General features: G+C 40.1%; 1 protein-coding gene across 1 annotated transcript in view; it reads left to right on the top strand.

Moving 5' to 3' along the window:
• DOT1L (DOT1 like histone lysine methyltransferase) overlaps positions 1 to 22,449 on the top strand; it is a 218,476-nt gene that overhangs the window by 113,228 nt on the left and 82,799 nt on the right. The window contains exons 5-6 of the mRNA XM_075864436.1: positions 8,445 to 8,673; positions 16,176 to 16,270. Coding sequence (XP_075720551.1) covers positions 8,445 to 8,673; positions 16,176 to 16,270 — 324 coding nt within the window. The remainder of the gene's footprint in view (positions 1 to 8,444; positions 8,674 to 16,175; positions 16,271 to 22,449) is intronic.

Here is a 22,449-nt window from a genome sequence, read left to right as displayed (position 1 = left end):
GAGTGGCGGGGAACTAGAAAAATCAGCAAATTGTTCTGATCTATATCCAGCATACTTTCCTTTTTTTTTTTTTTTTCAAGTCTGGAAAAGCCCCTTTAATTTAAAATCCTGTTAAATCAGATGTGGCGCGTACGGGAGCCTAGAGTCTGAAGGGTAGCATATTAAAGAGGCTCTGTCACCAGATTATAAGTGCCCTATCATCTACATAATCTGATTGGCGCTGTGATTTAGAGAACATTGGTTTTTATTTTGAAAAACTATCATTTTTGAGCAAGTTATGAACAATTTTAGATTTATGCTCATTAGTTTCTTAATGACCAACAGGGAGTTTTTTAACTTTTGACCAAGTGGGCGTTGTAAAGAGAAGTGTACGACGCTGACCAATCAGCGTCCTACACTTCTCTCCATTCATGTCCATTTGTACTCAGCACAGCGTGATCTCGTAAGATCACGTTGTGCTGTCACATACACCAACATTAACTTTACTGAAGTGTCTTGAGATTGAATAGACCTTGCCTCCAGCCAGGATGCGATGTCTATTCACACTCCCGACACTTTGATAAAGTCTGTGTGGGATTTAATCACAGCACAGCGTGATCTCGCGAGATCACGCTGTGCTGAGTACAAATGGACATGAATGGAGAGAAGTGTAGGACGCTGATTGGTCAGCGTCGTACACTTCTCTTTACAACGTCCACTTGGTCAAAAGTTAAACTCCCAGTTGGGCATTAAGAAACTAATTAGCATAAATCTGAAATTGTTCATAACTTGCTCAAAAATGATAGTTTGTCAAAATAAAAACCACTGTTATCTACATCACAGCACCAATCAGATTATGTAGGAGATGGGGCATTTATAATCTAGTGACAGAGCCTCTTTAAAGAGACAGGGCACTTATAATGTGGTGACAATCTCCTAAATAAGGAGATGGGCGCTATAATGTAGGTGACAGCAGTGCTTTTTATTTAGAAAAACTATTTTACCACGTTATTAGCGATTTTAGCTATATGCTAATTAATGGACAACTGGCTGTGTTTTGACTATTGACCAAGTGGGTGTTGTACAGAGGAGTGTATGACGCTGACCAATCAGTGACCAATCAGCGTCATACACTTCTCTCCATTCATTTCCTCAGCGCATAGGGATCCTGCTAGATCAGTATGTGCTATCTTATCCTAACACATTAACATTACTGAAGTGTTTAGACAGTAAATAGACATTCTTTCCATCCAGGACGGGATGTCTATTCACAATCCCGACACTTCGCTAACGTTTCTGTGGTACTTACAGCAGAGCAAGCGTAATCTTGCGAGATCACGCTGTAAATGACAGGTTACAGGGAGATTACACTTTGCTCTACTGTAAGTATCACAGAAACGTTAGCGAAGTGTTGGGATTGTGAATAGACATCCCACCCTGGCTGGAAGCAATGTCTAAACACTTCAGTAACGTTAATATGTCCGTATAAGACAGCACATACTGATCTAGCAGGATCCCTATGCGCTGAGGATATGAATGGAGAGAAGTGTATGACGCTGATTGGTCAGCGTCATACACTCCTCTGTACAACACCCACTTGGTCAATAGTAAAAACACGCCCAGTTGTCCATTAAGAAACTAATTGGCATAAGGCTAAAATCGCTAATAACGTGGTAAAAGTAGTTTTTCTAAATAAAAAGCACTACTGTCACCAACATTATAGCCCCATCTCCTTAAATGGGAGATAGGGCATTTATAATGTGGGGACAGAGCCTCTGTAAGGTGACAGATCAACTTTAAAGAGGCTCTGTCACCACATTATAAATGCCCTATGTTGTACAGAATGTGATCGGCGCTATAATGTAGATTACAGCAGTGGTTTTTTTTTTATTTAGAAAAACTCATTTTTGACTGCGTTATGACCTATTTTAGCTTTATGCTAATTACTTTCTTAATGGACAACTGGGTGGGTTTTACTTTTTGACCAAGTGGGTGTTGTGGAGAGAAGTGTATGACGCTGACCTATCAGTGACCAATCAGCGTCCTACTCTTCTCTCCATTCATTTACACAGCACATAGTAAGCTACACACACATTATTCACTCTCAAAACACTTCAGTAATGTTAGACATTGCTTCCAGCCAGGACGTGATGTCTTTTCAGAATCCTGACACTTCGGTAATGTTTGTGTGGGATTTACAGCAAGGCAAGCGTAATCTTGTTTTAAATGACCGTTTACAGTGTAATCTCGCGAGATTACGCTTGCTTTGCTGTAAATCTTACACAAACGTTACCGACGTGTCAGGATTCCGAATAGACCTCACGTCCTGGCTGGAAGCGAATCCTATTCACTGAAGACACTTCAGTAACGTTAATATGTGACAGCACAGCATGTTCTAGCAAGATCACTATGTGCGGAGTACGAATGGAGAGAAGTGTATGACGCTGATTGGTCTTTACAACGCTCATTTGGTCAAAAAGTAAAACACGCCCTGTTATCTATTAAGAAAGTCATTAGCATAAAGCTAAAATAGGTCATAACTCCTGTCAAAATTTATCATTTTTCTAAATAAAAAACACTGCCGTTATCTACATTACAGCGCCGATCACATTATGTACAAGATAGGCCACTTATAATGTGGTGACAGAGCCTCTTGAAATGGTAAAATAGTTTCAGCCACCTTTACTGGGAGCTTACTACATGTGGATTTATACAGCTACTATTTAAGCTCATAAACCGTAAGCTTCCTCTAGTGGCGGCAGCAGATAGCCAGGTTTTTATCATTTAAAGAGACTTTGTCACCAGATTATAAGTGCCGTATCTCCTACATAATCTGATCGGCGCTGGAATGTAGATAACAGCAGTGGTTTTTATTTTGAAAAACGATCATTTTTGAGCAAATTATGAGCAATTTTACATTTATGCTAATTCGTTTCTTAAAGACGAACTGGGCGTGTGATTGTGCAGTGAAAGAAGCTGGGCTGGAACAATGAGAAGTGTATGACACTGGTCACTGATTGGTCCGCGTCATACACTTCTTTACAACACCCACTTGGTCAAAAGTAAAAACACGCCCAGTTGGTCTTTGAGAAACTAATTTGCATAAATGTAAAATTGCTCATAACTTCCTCAAAAATGATCGTTTTTCAAAATAAAAAACCACTGCGGTTATCTACATTACAGCGCCGATCAGATTATGTAGGAGATAGGGCACTTATAATCTGGTGGCAGAGCCTCTTTAACTCCAGGGTTGTGTGAAGGGAAACCGAATTTGGCTGTCAGAAAAACTGAGCTCCTATGAGTCATGTGAATTTTATTTATTTTAACACATCAATATTTTATCTTTATTCAAACCGCATATAAATATAAAGGTGTTTTTTTTGTTGGGCAATTTTTAATTTCTTATTTTTGTGTTTAAAACTGCTTGAGAACAAGTGGAGTTAAAGGCTATGAAGACTCTTTTTGTTTCCATAGTTTGTAACTTATGCGTTTTAGCATACTTAAAGAGGCTCTGTCACCAGATTTTGCAACCCCTATCTGCTATTGCAGCAGATAGGCGCTGCAATATAGATTACAGTAACGTTTTTATTTTTTAAAAACGAGCATTTTTTGCCAAGTTATGGCCATTTTTGTATTTATGCAAATGAGGCTTGCAAAAGTCCAAGTGGGCGTGTTTAAAGTAAAAGTCCAACTGGGCGTGTATTATGTGCGTACATCGGGGGCGTGTTTCCTACTTTTACTAGCTGGGCGTTCTGATGAGAAGTATCATCCACTTCTCTTCAGAACGCCCAGCTTCTGGCAGTGCAGATCTGTGACGTCACTCACAGGTCCTGCATCGTGTCGGCCACATCGGCACCAGAGGCTACAGTTGATTCTGCAGCAGCATCAGCGTTTGCAGGTAAGTAGCTACATCGATTTACCTGCAAACGCCGATGCTGCTGCAGAATCATCTGGTGCCTCTGGTGCCGATGTGTCCTCGCTCGTCCGACACGATGCAGGACCTGTGAGTGACGTCACAGCGTGATCTCTCTAGAACACGGCTGTGTCTGCACTGCCAGAAGGTGGGCGTTGTGAAGAGAAGTGGATGATACTTCTATACACAACGCCCAGCTAGTAAAAGTAGTAAACACGCCCCGATGTACGCACATAATACACGCCCAGTTGTACTTTTACTTTTCAACACGCCCAGTTGTACTTTTGCAAGCCTCATTTGCATAAATACAAAAATGGCCATAACTTGGCCAAAAATGCTCGTTTTTTAAAAATAAAAACGTTACTGTAATCTATATTGCAGCGCCTATCTGCTGCAATAGCAGATAGGGGTTGCAAAATCTGGTGACAGAGCCTCTTTAACCCCATTCGCGCACCCGGACGTGCTATTACGTCCGGGTGCGGGAGGTGAGGTTTAGAGCATGCTCCATATGGTGCAGATGTCAGCTGTTTTTAACAGCTGGGAGCAACGATTGCGCTGTTCCTGGCTATTTAACTTCTTTAATGCTGCAGTCAATAACAACCGCAGCATCTGAGGCGTTTAAACGAGGAGGAGCAGTGATATCGGGGGTTGACTACAGTTGTTATAGCAGCCCAAGGGCCTAATGAAGGCCCCCCAGGATTGCTTTCACTCTGCCTCTGTTAAGCCCTGCCTGTGGCAGGTCTTAACAGAAGCCTGTACAAATGACTATATACTGCAATACAAGTCCCCTAGGGGGGCTAATAAAGTGTTAAAAAATAAAATAAATGTTTAGTAGTGAATTTTTTAAAAAAATCCCCATTTTCCCCCTAAAGTAATGTAAAAAAGAAAACAAATTGGTATCGCTGCATCCGTAAAAGTCTTAACTATTACAATATAGTTTTTTTTAACGCGCACGGTCAACGCCGTAAAAATTTAAAACGCCAAAATCTCAGTTTTTTTTGTCAATTTAGCTCTAAAAAAAAAATACAAAATGTAAGTAATTAAAAAGTTCTACGTACTAAAAAATTGTACCGATAAAAACTATAGCTTGTCCTGCAAAAAGTGAGCGGTGTGCGGGCTTAATCGGTGGAAAAATAAAAGTTATGGCTCTCCGAATGTGGCGGCACAACTTTTTTTTTTTTTTTTTTTTTTTATAACAAAAATCTTAATAAAAGTAGTAAAATAAAAAATAAACTATATAAATTTGGTATCACCGTAATCGTATTGAGCCACAGAATAAAGAAGTTTTTTTTTGGTTTTTTTTACCGCGATGGACAAAAAACAAAAGGTTTACCAACTTCAGCCCTCAGTTTTTGTTTTTTTCAGTTTCCCTGTACATTATATGGATCTAATTAATGGGGTCAATAGAATCTACAACTCCTCCCGCAACAAATAAGCCCTCACACCACTATTCACAGAGCAATAAAAAAAGTTATGGCTCTTGGAATGCGGACTGAGTGAAAAACTAAAATGAAAAATCGAGAAAATGTATAAAGAAAAGAGTTGTACCTCTTTTGTGTTTTGGACCCACTTCTAGTTTTGGCTTACAAATACTGCCGTGTGAAAGTGGCCTATAAGTGGTGTACCCCAAGGTTCAGTACTGGGATCACTATTACAGATCAATTGCACGTCATTAGAAAGTTGTCAGAAAAGATCTTGGAGGAACCTTCTTTACATCGGAGACATTTAGTTTGGTTTGCTCATTGTCAATGTGTGGAATCGCCATCCCTTGATCTAAAAAGCGCTCTTATGCCTTCAGAAAGGTAATCGATGCCTGAGAGTCTGGAAAGGTATTTAACCCGTTAGTGACCAGCCCATCATGTTTCTACGTCGGTCACTAACGGGCCTTATTCCGATGCCATAGACTTTTTACGGCGCGGCATCGGAATAAGTAAACCGTGCAGGGAGCGTCCCTGCTCTGCCGGGTGAGATCGATATCCGTATTGATCTGACCCATTTAACCCCTCAGATGCGGTGCTCAATAGCGAGCACCGCATCTGAGTGGCTTTGGAGAGAGGGAGGGAGCTCCCTCTCTCTCCCACCGACATCTGGCGATAAGATCGCCGAGTGTCTGTGTCTCTAATGGCAGCCTCGGGCCTAATAAAGGCCCCCAGGTCTGCCAGTGATGAATGCCTGCTAGATCATGCCGCAGGCATGACCTAGCAGATGCCTTTCTGTTTTAAACGGACAGGCATAATACACTGCAATACAGAACTATTGCAGTGTATTATAATAGCGATCGGAAGATCGCATAGTGAAGTCCCTTAGTGGGACTAGTAAAAAAGTAAAAAAAAAAAGTTTAATAAAGTTAATTAAAAAAAAATGAAAAACCTACTTTTTCCCCTTACAAACTGCTTTACTATTAAAAAAACAAATACAGTTAAAAAGTTACACATATTTGGTATCGCCGCGTCCGTAATAACCCCGACTATAAATCATTACTTAACCCGCACGGTGAACGCCGTAAAAAATTAAGTTAAAAACAACGGAAAAATTGCTGTTTTCTGTGAATCCTGACTTTAAAAAAATGTGATTAAAAAGTGATCAAAAAGTCGCATCTACTCCAAAATGGTACCAATAAAAGTCGTTCCACAAAAAAAAGCCCTCATACAACTGCATCGGCGAAAAAAATAAAACCGTTACGGCTCTTCAAATATGGAGACACAAAAACAAATAATTTTGAAAAAAAAGCGTTTTTACTGTGTAAAAGTAGTAAAACATACAAAAACTATACAAATTTGGTATCGTTGCAATCGTAACATCCCGCTGAATAAAGTTATTGTGTTATTTATACCACACGGTAAACGGCGCAGATTTAGGACGCAAAAGAGTGGCGAAATTTCAGATTTTTTTCTAGTCCCTCCCCAAAAAAAGTTCATAAAAGTTAATCAATAAATGTCCCCCAAAATGGTGCTATTAAAAACATACAACTTGTCCCGCAAAAAACAAGACCTTATACAGCTATGTAGAGGCAAAAATAAAAACGTTATAGCTCTTGGAATGCGACGATGCAAAAACGTAAAAAATAGCTTGGTCATTAAGGTGTAAAATAGGCTGGTCATTAAGGGGTTAAAAAGACTGCTAAAATTGCTAGAAAAAAAAAATGTAGGTTCTTGAATGTCTAATTGAAAGTGCAGATCTAAATCTCAATGAGACGCTGTGTGGTGATTTGAAATGGGCATTTTAAACTTTCCTCTCGGTTATGCATGTTTCTTGATTAAAAACTGATGTTTGATTCCCTCAGCCTGTCGATCGCAAGTGTTACACTTTGCTCTGGGTGACGGAACTAGCAGCCATTCAGGAGATTGCTACAGCCGACACATTAAGGAGAGGGGCATGCAGCGTGCAGTAGCACTTGCACATGAAGTCCCACTTCAGTGGCCCTTGCGATCGGAGCGTTGGAGGAATTAATAATTGTTTCCTTGGTCATGCAACTTGCATGACCAAAGACAAAAATGGTAGCTTAAAAATGCCCTCTTCTATACTGCCCTGTCAGCAGTTTTGAGACCTCAGAACTGCTGACATGTTCGCTTTTTAATATATATTTTTTTTTGTTCAATTTCATCACCTTTTATCTTCTATACTGTTTGAATAAAGATCACATATTGACGTGTCCATATATGTTATAACAAACTTTACATGGGCTGTAATTTTACCCCTTACTACATTATGAAATCTTCATTTTTTTATTTTATTTTTTCTCCACTTTTTGGAACAACTCATTTGATCTAACGAAGTGCTAAATGTATTATCCGTTTTTGACCTTTTTTTTGGCCATACATGGTGTATATAAGTCATCCGGACCCGCTGATTTTATGTGGGATATGACTGAAATCTAATCTGTATGAGGGCCTCCCAAGGATTGGGCATATTGCATTTTAACATGCCCGAATCTTGTCGGGCAGCAGTGTATTCACCTCTGCTCAACGTTCAGCTATCTGGTGTATGCCAAGCTTTAGTCCTGCCATCAACCGCTAAAAACCTTATGCTTTTAGCTTTCATTTTTTTAAAGATATTTTTCTTACATTTTTTTTCCCCAAAAGTTATTCTTTTACGGTGACATTTGTAGAAGTGATACAACCCAAATAAATCCTGGCTTTCACATGATTGTTGGTCCCTGGCTTCGGATGGACCAGCTCTAGTATGACATTGGTAAAAAATATACTCGCTTTTACACTGCTGGTGCTGCCAGATGAAACTAAGTGTTGGTGTCGGCACATCTACCTGCGTAGTGCGCTTGATTGAACGTGTTCGAATAACCTGTGTTTTGAAGGGATCCTCTGGGCATGTAAGTACTGCTGTACTTCCAAAATAGAAAACCGTGCAAATGTATACTGTGATCTTAAGGATGTTGCTGAGAATTGGTGCGATGTTCCTTATCCATAATCTTCAACTGGTATCCTGGGATTTTCCTCCATTTGGTTTTCCATAAAGCAGTGCTATGGTTTGAGTTGTTTCATATAAAGCAGAAAACTAATAGAAAGATAATCTTTGTTTTTGTTTTCTCTGACAGTGGAAAGGCACCACTCATCCTATGAAGTTAAACACTCGCCCGTCCACAGGTCTCCTACGCCACATATTACAGCAAGTCTACAACCACTCGGTAACTGATCCGGAAAAGCTTAATAACTATGAGCCTTTCTCCCCGGAAGTATATGGTGAAACATCATTTGATTTGGTGGCCCAAATGATAGATGAAATCAAAATGACCGAGGATGATCTGTTTGTTGACCTTGGCAGTGGTGAGTGATTATTAAATGTAAGATTTAAACCTGTAGGATTGGCTGGTCGAATTGGTCAGATTAGTTGAATTTTTTCTATCAGATCCAGTCGCTATAGTTACAGCACTGTGCTGTGGCTGCCTTTTTAGTTTATCATTACAATCTACAGGCCGTAAATGGTTACACAGCCATAAAGTTTTCCACATTAAGATCTATGAAGATCTATTAAAATTAGACTGAGTATTGGCAGGTGCGTTTTGTTCCGTACATATGAGACGTTTAAAGAGGCTCTGTCACCAGATTATAAATGCCCTATCTCCTACATAATCTGATCGGCGCTGGAATGTAGATAACAGCAGTGGTTTTTATTTTGAAAAACGATCATTTTTGAGCAAGTTATGAGCTAGTTTAGATTTATGCTAATGAGTTTCTCAATGGACAACTGGGCGTCTTTTTACTTTTTACCAACTCGGCGTTGTGAAGGCGTGTATGACGCTGACCAATCAGCCTCATACACTTCTCATTGTTCCAGCCCAGCGTGATCCACAGCCCAGTGTGATTGTGCAGTGAAAGAAGCTGGGCTGGAACAATGAGAAGTGTATGACACTGATTGGTCAGCGTCATACACTCCTTCACAACGCCGAGTTGGTAAAAAGTAAAAAGACGCCCAGTTGTCCATTGAGAAACTAATTAGTATAAATCTAAACTAGCTCATAACTTGCTCAAAAATTATAGTTTTTCAAAATAAAAACCACTGCTGTTCTCTACATTACCGCGCTGATGCCATTATGTAGGAGATAGGGCACTTATAATCTGGTGACAGAGCCTCTTTAAGGCCCTATTCACGTCTGCATCTGGGCATTTCACTGTTTGCTCCGTTAGGAGCAGAACAAAGGAATACCGGAAGCTCTGGTAAGGTCTTGGTGCTAGATACCGCAGGACACTTTTAGAGGTGGTGTGGAGTCCATGCCTCGACGGGTTCAGCTCTTTTGGCAGCACGAGAGGAAACTACATAAAATTGTACAGGTCCTTTTTTAATATTATGGCTGATCGGTGTAGTTTATAACACTGTATATCTTATTACAGAGAAATAACTTTCTCCACTTATCAGATGCCTCTTCCCTTTCTTATTGACTGATTTTAGGCACTTTAAATTTTAGGCCCTTCTACATGGGCCAATTATCGGGCAAACGAGCGTTCACAGTCACTGCCCTGTGTAAACAGGGCAACGATCGGCCAGTGAACGAGCAAATGCTCGTTCATCAGCTGATTATATTATTTATGCAGCCGAAAATATTAACGAGTTCAGGACTGGGCTATTTTGAGCCTTCAGGAACAGACACCGTTTAGCCATTTTTAGCACGTGTTCGTTAAATGGCTCTAACTTTTTTATTTGTTGGGCTAACGACGTGATGTTTGCCATTTGGTTTTTCCGTAGACAATGCAGGGTTATATTTTTTTTATCGTTTTATACACATCCTTTTTGCTCTTTTAGAATTTTTAGGTTTAAATTTTGAAAATAGTAAAAAAATTAAGCTATTTTACTTTTCAGCTATTTTTTTTTGGTAATAACATGATAGTTTTACCCTAAAATAGACCTTTTATTTGTGATAGTCATTGTCTACTGTAAATTTTAATATATTACATGTCTATATTAGGGTAATTGGGTCAGGGCTAGCGTTACAACCATGATTGGCGGCGGGGGAACGTTTTTTTTGGGGGGTGTATTTTAAGTGTATTTATTTATTTTTTTTGGACTTTAATTTTATTTTTTTATTACTATGGTCTGTCCTTCAAAGGTAAAAAAAAAAAAACCTTTGGGGGTGTGTGTGTGTGTGTGTGTGTGTGTGTGTGTATATATATATATATATGTGTGTGTATATGTGTGTGTATGTGTATGTATGTGTATGTATATATATATATGTGTGTGTGTGTGTGTATATATATGTGTGTGTGTATATATGTGTGTGTGTGTATATATATGTGTATGTGTGTGTGTGTATATATATGTGTATGTGTGTGTGTGTATATATATATGTGTATGTATGTGTATGTGTGTGTGTATATATATGTGTATGTGTGTGTGTATGTGTGTATATATATGTGTGTATGTGTGTATATATATGTGTGTATATATGTGTATGTATGTATGTCCTACAATAGGACCTTTGCTTGATAAAGGTCCTATTGTAGGACAGAAACGTCGCTGTTTGGCTGAATAAACCACTTATTTTTCACACTTTTGGAGTCCTGCAAGATTTCTATTTTTTTTTAATATATATATATATATATATATATATATATATATATATATATATATTTCACACAATCTTTTTTCACTGGAACTGGAGCTGCACAGCAGCCCCAGTTGCAGGGGAAATCAGCCCTCTCATTGTGACGATTGTCACTAATAGGGCTGTGCTGGGTCTAGTTAGACCCAGCAGCAGTCTGTACGTAACGGCACCCGTCTATCATGTGACCAGTCACATGAGCACCGGGAGCAATAGAGACAGCGGCACGGCCGCTGCCTCTATTCCTATACACAGCGTTCATTGAGCGCGGTGTAAAAGAGATCGGCGAAGACAGAAGCAGCGGTTTTACGCCGGTAAAAAGCACCCTAAAAAACAATGCCAGAATTGCTGTATTGGTCACCTTGCCTTCCAAAAATTGGAATAAAAAGTGATCAAAAAGTTGTATGTATCTAAAAATGGTACCTATAAGAACTATAGCTTTCTCCCAAAAAAACAAGCCTTTCTACAGCTCAGTCGATTTAAAAAATTAAAACTTTATGGTTCTCACAACAGGCGACAATTTTTTTTTATTTTTACTAAACTTATTTTATTGTGCAAAAAGTTGTAAAACATAAAGTGTTATAAATTGGGTATCGCCAAAATCGTACGGCCTCGCAGAATAAAATTAACATGTAATTTTATAATGCATGCTGAACGCTGTATAAAAAAAAAAAAACGATGCCAGAATTGCCGTTTTTATCCCACGGACTTTGCAAATGCAACATGGTGCCCAGAAACCAATCCAGCAAAATCTTCACTCCAAAAGCCAAATGGCGCTCCTTCCCTTCTGAACCCTACCATGTGTCCAAACAGCAGTTTATGACCACATATGGGGTATTTCCGTACTCTGGAGAAGTTGCTTTACAAATGTTGTTGGGGGGGCGTTGTCTCTTGTTTTTTTTTTTTTTTTTTTTTTTTTTTTTTTTTTTTTTTTTTTAGCTAAAACGACCATCTCTGCAAATTAAAGTCTTTCATTTTTACATCCAAACTCTAATAAAATCTATTAAACACCTGTGGGGTCAAAATGCTCACTACACCCTTAGATGAATTCCTTTTCCAAAATGGGATCTTTCCTTTTGTGTATAAACCACGCCTTAAACCACTTCTGAACTGGTCACTAAAAAAATTGTATATTGAAAATTTGAGAAATTGCTTCTAAACTTATAGGTCTTCTTGAATCCTTCAAAAATAAAAGGATGTTGTAAAAACAAATTTAACGAAGTAGACATATGGAAATGTAACTATTTTGTGTGGTATAACTATCTTACTAAGATGCATTTAAATTTAGAAAAAATGCTTATTTTTGCACATTTTCTCTGCATTTCGGTGTTTTTTTTACAAATGAACTCTGAATGTATCAACCATATTTTGCCTCTGACCTAAAGTACAATATGACACAATATGTCACTGCCACAGAGCCGCGCCGTAGGTACTGCCACAGAGCTGCGCCGTAGGTACTGCCACAGAGCCGACTAAGGGGGTACATGATTAACTTATATAAATATATTAATGGCACATACAAAAAATATAGTGAAAACCTGTTCCATGTAAAACCCCCTCAAAAAACAAGGGGGCACTCCCTCCGTCTGGAGAAAAAAAGGTTCAACCTGCAGAGGCGACAAGCCTTCTTTACTGTGAGAACTGTGAATCTATGGAATAGTCTACCGCAGGAGCTGGTCACAGCAGGGACAGTAGATGGCTTTTTTGTTTTCCTAGAACAAAAAAATATTAGCTCTCATGTGTAGAAATTTTTACCTTCCCCTTGTCCATCCCTGGGTTGAACTTGATAGATGTGTCTTTTTTCAACCGTACGAACTATGTAATAAGTTTGTTGAGCGTTTAGTTACTTTAACTCCTTGACGACGAGCGACTTATATATCCGTCTAGGGATGTCACGATACCAGAATTTGGACTTCGATAACGATACTTAATTTAGTATTGTGATTTAGATACCAATTCGAAACTTTGCCAACAGTAATAGAAAATGGAAGAACCTTTTTTTTTTTTTTATATGAGGCGCGTGGTGTGATAAAGAATGTAACCTCCACTTGCCTCACATTAATAGTAATTAACCCCATCCTGTTTCTCAGTCATAATGGGTTAATGTGTGAGGTACATGATGGGGTTAATTACTATTAATGTGAGGCACATGGAGGTTAAATTCATCACACCTTGTGCCCCACAATAAGTGATAGAAAGCAGTTTTTATTTTATTTTTTTACAGCGCACACATAAATTATGCAAAAAAATTGTTGTGCAGGTTATTACGGCTGCGCCAATACCGAATATGTGTATTTTATGTATTGAGACTTATTTTAATGATTTTTGTAAAAAAGGTGTATTTGTATTTTTTTTTAAATTTTAACATGAATTTGTTTTTACTTTATTTTTTAAACTTTAATGTACTGGCATATATCTATATTAGTCCAGAAGGAAAAGGTTCAGCACTCCTTGTGGAATATGAAAAAATCTTCTTTCTTGGTTAAAATAAATAGCCAGCGGAAGACTGAACAGCAAACAGTGGACATAAAACATATGTTCCCTCTGACGCGTTTCTAGCTCTCTATGAGTAATGGCTCTTGAGAGCTAGAAACGCGTAAGAGGGAACGTATGTTTTATGTTTTTTGTCCACTGTTTGCTGTTCAGTCTTCCGCTGGCTATCTATTTTAACCAATAAAGAAGATTTTTTCATATTCCACAAGGAGTGCTGAACCTTTTCCTTCTGGACTGTTTCTACAGCGTGGAGATCGCTGTTTTCTTCGTGCACCTAGGAGGGTGAGCTGACATTTCCATATATTTCATATATCTATATTACAGTACATTAACCTGTGTACTGATAGGTATGTCCTAACAACTGCCTGTGTACTAAGTATGCCCTAACAGGAAATATGGTAGGAAAGCCCTGGGGTCCTTCAATGGACCCTGGGCTGTCTGCCCATATATGGTATGTCCCTCAATCGCATCACAGGAATTCCCTGTGACGTGATCCAAGGGGCATCCCCCCCCCCTTCTCATTTTCCCCTGAATGCTGCAGTCCGCTGTGATCGCAGCATTCACGGGAATAACGGTGGACATGAGAGGTTTCCTTGATCTCCGCCGTTATAGAGCGGGGCTGCGGCTGTGTAATACAGTCATTGCCCCGCTCCTGAAAGGAAGTGCGTGCGCGGTCTGCATGAGGAGATGCGGCCGGCGCTGCACTAAGAGCGGTGGCGCAGGCACTGAAGACAGAACATGGGGGTGTTTTGTAGTGCGCCCGCCATGTTCTGTTTTCGGTGCAACCGCTCATTTGTGCAGCGCTGGCCGCATCGCATCATCCTGACCCCGCACACTTATCAGGACTCAGGAGCGCAGCAATGACTGTATCACACAGCCACAGCCCTGCTCTCCTACTGTATCACACGGCCGCACAACTAAGTATCGAAATACATGAAATAACGGTATCGATCCGTTTGGGGATGCAGAGTATCGAAACAGTATAGAAGTTTCGATGCATCGTGCATCCCTATATCCGTCGCAAGCAGGTGTTGGTTTTCGCATAGTATATCCATCGCTCTGATCGGGTGGGTACTGCCGGTGTACCCCCGCGATCAGCGGCAGGAGCACGGCTGTTATACACAGCCAGGCCCCTACCCCAACTGCAGGAATCTAAGTGTGCTCCGATTCCGGCAGTTTAACCCATTAGATGCCGCTGTTAATAGCAACAGCAGCATCTCATTTGTTTGACAGAGGGAGGGAACTCCCTCTATGGGCTCTCCTGCAAAGTAATCGCAGGGTGCCGTCGGGTTTCTATGACCTAATTGCCTGTCAGTTTTACACACTGACAGGCAATAATGCTTTGGTATACTAAGTATACCAAAGCATTATATAAGCGAACGGTAAATCGCATGGTAAAGTCCCCTGGTGGGATAACAAATAAAATTAAACTGTTAAATAAAGTTTGAGAAAAAATAAAATAAAAGATAGATTAGTCAAAATAAAATCCTTTTTTTTTTTTTTCCCCAAAAAGTGATTTTATTTAGTAAAAGTTTAAAAACCATAACACCTACACATATATGGTATCGCCGCGATCGTAACGACTCGCATAATAAAGTTAACACATTAAACCGCTGGGTGAACGGAGTCCAAAAAAATGCAAAAAACAATGGTAAAATTCTTTTTTTTTTTTTCTCCCATTCCCACCAAAAAAATAAAAATAAGTTAAGTCCCATGTACCCCAAAAAACTACCAATGAAAACTATACCTTGTCCCGCAAAAAACAAGCCCACATATGGCTACATCGACGGAAAAATAAAAGTTACGGCTTTTGAAATGCGGCGATGCATAAACAAGTAGTTGTTGTTTTTTTTTTGTTTTTTTTTTAAAAGGGTTTTTATTTTGCAAACGTAGGAAAACATAAAACCTTTACATATTTGGTATCCCCGTAAGGCTATGTTCACACGGAGTATTTTGGGGGAGGAATATCTGCCTCAAAATTCCGTTTGGAACTTTGAGGCAGATATTCCTCTCCCTGCACGCCGATTTTCGCGGCAATTATCGCGCCGTTTTTCGCCCGCGGCCATTGAGCGCCGCGGGCATAAAACAGCGAGATATACGCTTTCTCCTGCCTCCCATTGAAGTCAATGGGAGGTCGGAGGCGGAAGCGCCCGAAGATAGGGCATGTCGCTTCTTTTTCCCGCGAGGCAGTTTTACTGCTCGCGGGAAAAAGACGCCGACGCCTCCCATTGAAATCAATGGGAGGCGTTCTCGGGCCGTTTCTGCCGAGTTTTGCGACGCGGTTTCCGCGTCAAAAAACTCGGCAAAAGACCCCGTGTGAACATAGCCTAATCGTGCCGACCCATAGAACGAAGGTAACATGTTATTTATGCTGCATAGTGACTGGGGTAGATTTATAAAAAACAATGCTGGAATAGCGGTTTATTTTCAATTCTTTCCTAAAACAAAGTTAATAAAAGTTACCTAAAAATGGTGCAATTGAAAAATACAACATGTCCTGCAAAAAACAAACCCTTTATACAGCCATGTCGACGGAATAAGAAAAAAGAAAAGTTCCGACACTTCGAATGCAACAGTGAAAAAAGTAATCCTTGGTCATTAAAGTGCAAAATGGCCTGGTCGTTAAGGGGTTAAAGATATTACTTCATTGTTATCAATGTGTTATCTACAAGGAATAGATAATACTTGACTTTCCTATATTATATCTTCTCTATAAATTTCAAAACGATTGCTTTTCAGGTGTCGGGCAAGTTGTTCTACAGGTGGCTGCAGCTACAGGATGTAAACACCATTATGGAGTGGAGAAGGCCGACATCCCAGCTAAGTATGCGGAGGTAAATACTCTCTGAACAGATGGATAGTTCTTTGTTATACGATTAGTAGTGGTATTCATCCACGTTCAGACGTGACGGAGTTGTCGCAGATTTTTGGTGCAGATTCTGTGGTTTTTAATTCTGCAGTATTCTTCTTTTGCTTAGAGGCTCTGTCACCAGATTATAAATGCTCTATCTCCTACATAATCTGATCGGCGCTGGAATGTAGATTGCAGCAGTGGTTTTTATTTTGAAATACGATCATTTTTGAGCAAGTTATGAGCAATTTTAGATTTAGTGTCTTAATGCCCAACTGGGCGTGTTTTTACTTTTGACCAAGTGGGTGTTGTAAAGAAGTGTATGAGGCTGACCAATCAGTGACCAGTCAGTGTCATACACTTCTCATTGTTCCAGCCCAGCATGATCCACAGCACAGTGAGATTGTGCAGTGAAAGAAGCTGGGCTGGAACAATGAGAAGTGTATGACGCTGACTGGTCACTAATTGGTCAGCCTCATACACTTCTTTACAACACCCACTTGGTCAAAAGTAAAAACACGCCCAGTTGGGCATTAAGAAACAAAATCTAAAATTGCTCATAACTTGCTCAAAAATGATGGTTTTTCAAAATAAAAACCACTGCTGTTATCTACATTCCAGCGCCAATCAGATTATGTAGGAGAGAGCAGTTATAATCTGGTGACAGAGTCTCTTTAAATGCCGTGGATTTCACACTTTGCAATTTATTGGGTGAAATCTGCAGCAAAATCTGCATGTAAGACTAAAATCTGCAATGGGTAAAGTATTAAGTATAACTATCCCTGTCCATATTCCCTATTAGATGCTACTTTGAACCCACCTCTGAGCCATAGCAGAGGACCACTATCCGTTCTTGTTCTAGCATATGGCTATTCATTTGAATGGCTCGCATGTAATACTAAATTTATATACATGACTAGCCTCCACCTCCCCTGGTTATAACAGGGTTTTTAAAGCCTGACCCATCCGTACAGCTTCAATTTAATGAAGGTGGTTTAACTCGGCTCGACAACTCCTTTTTAAAGGGTTTTCATTATGGGATTGCTCATGTGAGATACAACATGGACTAATTGTTCAAAAGGTTTGTGGTACTTTGTAATATGACAAGCCCTACAACATATTTTGCATACTTTATAATAAGTTAGCCTAGGTAGAGATGTTTTTATAAGAAATTCCATTTGTCCGTGATGCATACAGAATTATTAATAAAAATGTAGACTGCATGTTCTACACAATAGAAAGGATTTACCTTTTGGGAGCAGGGCAGGTCTAGTATTTAAGAGCTGAAAGAAAAGGCCAATTTTTAACAAAACTTCACAGTTGTGATGTAAGCAAAAAGTTGAGTTTCTGTATGATTTCAAGTTATTTAATGTTTTCTTTATGCATATATATGACTGGTTAAAATTTCAATTTGTTGCATTTGGATCAGAAAATGTATTAGCTCACATAACATTAAGAAGGCCTCCAGTAGAAACACAACTTTCCATGTCTGTATTCCATACCTGACGGTATACCACACTCTACACTTTTATGTATACAGTACTTATTGATCTGCTGTCTTGTCTGTGCTTTAAAAAAAAGTCTACTTCTTGATTCTTAGATTTCCCCAGCTTTCTCTTCCCCTCTTCTTTGCTATCAATCCCAAGATGCTTCAGCACAGAATCACATGACCAGCTAAAGACCATACAATTTCTGCATGCTGGGGGACACTGGGAGAATATAGGCAGATAGAATGATTATCACAAATAAGCTGAGAAACCATAAGTATACAGACAGGGAGTCTGCACTATATTCTTTTACATTATTCTGGTGTGCGGAGTATCAGTGGTAGCTGACGATAGAAGTTTCTGTCGCCCCCACCACCATGCAAAACTATTGCAGTTCAGGGACTGCTGAAGCCATAGAATCAGGTAGAGAGAGCGTGGCACAGAGCCTGATTCACACTGCTGCTAAGTTACCATCCCAATCTGATATATAGAGATAGAAGCAGCAATAAAAATTAACAGGTGAGAGACTGACACATGGCATACCATAATGGTGCACATGGGAAAGTTTCGTTTTGGCCGTTGTGTCCTTTTAAATGGCATAAGTTTCACATATACACCAGGAAAAGCTCCCAACGTGTACTTTATATGTAGGCTGTAACGGATACCCAACAGTGGCATCTGTTAACATAGACTATAATGGTATATGTTAAATGTATACGTTATGAACTCCCTTTTCAAGACTTATATATGTTGAAAGGATACCATTGTAGTCTTCGATGGACTGATTCCACTGCTAAACATGTATAACGCATGTCACCCACAGACTAATGTTATCAGTAATCAAGCCGTTTAATAGGCCATCACGTATACACGTGACGTATGCTACACGGTGGCATACATCACCCATATGACTAGATGTTTATAATAAAAAAAAAACGCAGTATAGCTATTTAGAGAGTAAACCATTTTCCCATTAATTTCATTGGGGGACACAGCACTGTAGGTATAGGCCCTTGCCACTAGGGGGCTAACAAGATTCAGTAAAAAGCCTCTCCAACAAACCCTGGCTAAATCCACTTTAGCCTAGTGTCTGTAGAGTCTCCTAACTAAGCCATAGGCGAAACGTGTGTCTGCATTTCCTGCGGTGTCATCCTTTTTTGTTTTTCTACTCTTGCCTCCATTGTGGCCAATGGTATGTCATTCATGCTCACGGTGTTTTGGTTCTTGAGTTATGTCTCTCTCTTCTTATGCGTCGCGTAGGATATAATTTGTAATAGGTATTTGTATCTCTGGCCCTATATTCATATCTTGTCCACGTTATTTATATCCTTGACCCAGCACTTCAGTCTGGCTGCATGCTCTTTCATTTTGGACTATTTTCTTGCTTGCACCCAGCCTGTTACCCTTGGTCATTGATGGATTTATTCTAGTATATGATACATTTGGTATTTATTTGTATTTTACTCCGATCTAGATATGTTATAACTGGTATTATCTAGCATTCTCATGTTCTTATTTTCTTATTGTCATCTTGGGTTCAGATATTGTGAGACACCTCGTTCTGTGTTGTGACATGTTTCCATCTCGTCTTTCGTTTTCTCACCTTTTTAACTGTGCTTTAAGATATTTTTCTGCTATATTTAATAAAGATGACGTTTTATATATTTCTATTTGAGCATTTGATCCTTCTTTCTAGGATACCTTTGTAGGTTTTAGTGTCCGTGTGAGGCAGACATGATATGATAATCCGGTCTACTGACATTTTTTTAAATTAATCTTTATTATTTTTTCCTTTTTTAGCTGCAGCTGGATTGTCAGCCTCTTCATAGCCTAAGCAAGCCCCTGCAGGTGCCAGAAACCAGGCAGTTTTCTGCATTGTTTTTGCCTCACCGCCGATCACCTAACCTAATTTTCTGCATCGGCAGGTGGCGTTTCAGTAATCCTAATATTAGTGCGAGGTGATCCTGCGAACACCCAAAGACTATGTTGGAGTATTAAAAATCACCCCCCCCCCTCCATCTCCCCATGTGGGGGGAGGCATCCTATGAGTACCTATTTGGGTACACAGTTTATTGGGGGATGAAGTCTTGACACTTGTGGTACTCAGTGGGGTTAACTTAATGATTTCCATGTGCTAATGCTGATATCCGTTAGACCACAGGTTTTCTTCTGGGGACACGTGGGGGTGAGCTGCATAAGGACCCTCACAGCAATTCCTAATTATATTTTTTTTTACTTATGTGGGGGTCCGTGGTGTTTTAGGCTTTCTATGGGAGTGAAAAAGAGCGTTGGCAGCATCCGTCTCCTCAGCGCGCCGCTAGTCCCCTTTTCATTTCTGCAGGCCGGGTATTACCTTTTGCCCCGGCTGGAATCGGTTTCTTTTTCTTCTCTAAAAGAACAAGCGTGCCATTTTTCTTGTCCCCTTAGCACTGAAGGCTGGGTCTTTTACTTTAGCCCCCATCCTTTTCTAAAGCAGGAGGTTGCTTAAAGAGGCGCTGTCACCACTTTATAAGTGCCCTATCTTCTACATAATGTGATCGGCGCTGTAATGTAGATTACAGTAGGGTTTCTTTTATTTAGAAAAACGATCAATTTTGACCGATTTTAGATTTATGCTAATGACTTTCTTAATAGACAAGTGGGCGTGTTTTTTTACTTTTTGACCAAGTGGGCGTTGTAAAGGTGTATGATGCTGACCAATCCGCGTCATACACTGCTCTCCATTCGTACTCAGCACATAGTGATCTTGCTAGATCATGATCTACTGTCACTTACTCACACATTAACGTTACTGACGTGTCTTGAGAGTAAATAGACATCGCTTCCAGCCAGGACCCGAAGTCTATTCACACTCCTGACACTTCAGTAAAGTTTGTGTGGGACTTAATGACAATCTCGCGAGATCACGCTTGCTGTCATTAAAGAGGCTCTGTCACCAGATTATCAAATCCCTATCTCCTATTGCATGTGATCGGCGCTGCAATGTAGATAACAGTAACGTTTTGTTTTTTAAAAACTATTATTTTTGGCCAAGTTATGAGCAATTTTATATTTATGCAAATGAGCTTTGAAATGGACAACTGGGCGTGTTTTTTTTTTCGTATTTCCAACTGGGAGTGTTTTTAACAACTGGGCGTGTTTACTTGTTTTACTAACTAGGCGTTGTGAATAGAAGTGTATGATGCTGACAAATCCGCATCATACACTTCTCATCGTTCCCACCCAGCTTCTTTCGCTAAAGACACACAGCGTGACGTCACCCACAGGTCCTTCAACCTTGTCGTCGGACAAAGAAGATACATCGGCTGAAAGGCGTCCAAAAGGTTAATATGCTCGTCTCTAGGGAGTTTGCTATTCTTACCTGCACATGGTGATGCTGCTGCAAATTCAACTGTACGCCTGGAGCTGTGGTGTCTTCTCTCTTCCGACACCAAGGTTGAAGGACCTGTGGGTGACGTCATCACTACCAGCCAGCTACTTTCACTGCAGACACAGCGTGACATCACCCACAGGTCCTTCAACCTTGGCGTCGGAAGAGAGATTACACCACAGCTCCAGGCGTACAGTTGAATTTGCAGCAGCATCACCATGTGCAGGTAAGCTTAGCAAACTCCCTAGAGACGAGCATATTAACCTTTTGAACGCCTTTCAGCCGATCTATCTACCGACGCCAAGGTTGAAGGACCTGTGGGTGACAGCACGTTGTGTGTCTTTAGTGAAAGAAGCTGGGTGGGAACGATGAGAAGTGTATGATGCTGATTTGTCGGCATCATACACTTCTATTCACAACGCCCAGTTAGTAAAACAAGTAAACACGCCCAGTTGTTAAAAACACAAAACACGCCCAGTTTTCCATTTCAAAGCTCATTTGCATAAATATAAAATTGCTCTTAACTTGGCCAAAAATGATCGTTTTTAAAAAAAACAAAAACTTTACTGTTCTCTACATAGCAGCGCCGATCATATGCAATAGGAGATAGGGATTTGATAATCTGGTGACAGAGCTTCTTTAAGTCCCACACAAACAATACCGAAGTGTCAGGAGTGTGAATAGACATCCCGTCCTGGCTGGAAGCGATGTCTATTCACTCTCAAGACACTTCAGTAACGTTCATGTGTGAGTAATTGACCGTCGTCGTGATCTAGCAAGATCACTATGTGCGGAGTTTGAATGGAGAGAAGTGTATGACGCTGATTGGTCTTTACAACGCTCATTTGGTCAAAAAGTAAAACACGCCCAGTTGTCTATTAAGAAAGTCATTAGCATAAATCTAAAATAGGTCATAACTCCGTTAAAATTGATAGTTTTTCTAAATAAAAAAACACTGCTGTAATCCACATTAGTGTCAATCACATTATGTATACACTTATAATGTGGTGACCGAGCCTCTTTAACCCCTTCCCGACATTTGACGTACATGTACGTCATGGAAAGTACTGACTTCCCGCATCTTGCCGTACATGTACGTCAAACGTTTGGCACCGGCTCAGAAGCTGAGCCGGTCCCATCATCACCGGATCTCAGCTGTATCTTACAGCTGACATCCGACTGTAACGGCGGGGACCGAAATTAGCTTCGATCCCCGCCATTAACCCCTTAAGTGCAGCGCTCAAACGCGATCGCTGCACTTAAGGTGTTTGCAGCTCATCGGAACCCCAGTAATGAAATTGCCGG

This window comes from Rhinoderma darwinii, chromosome 1 (genome assembly GCF_050947455.1).
Source record: "Rhinoderma darwinii isolate aRhiDar2 chromosome 1, aRhiDar2.hap1, whole genome shotgun sequence".
Classification (NCBI taxonomy): domain Eukaryota; kingdom Metazoa; phylum Chordata; class Amphibia; order Anura; family Rhinodermatidae; genus Rhinoderma; species Rhinoderma darwinii.
The sequence above is the reverse complement of the archived record's forward strand: the minus strand, read 5'-3'. Positions and strand labels throughout refer to the sequence as shown.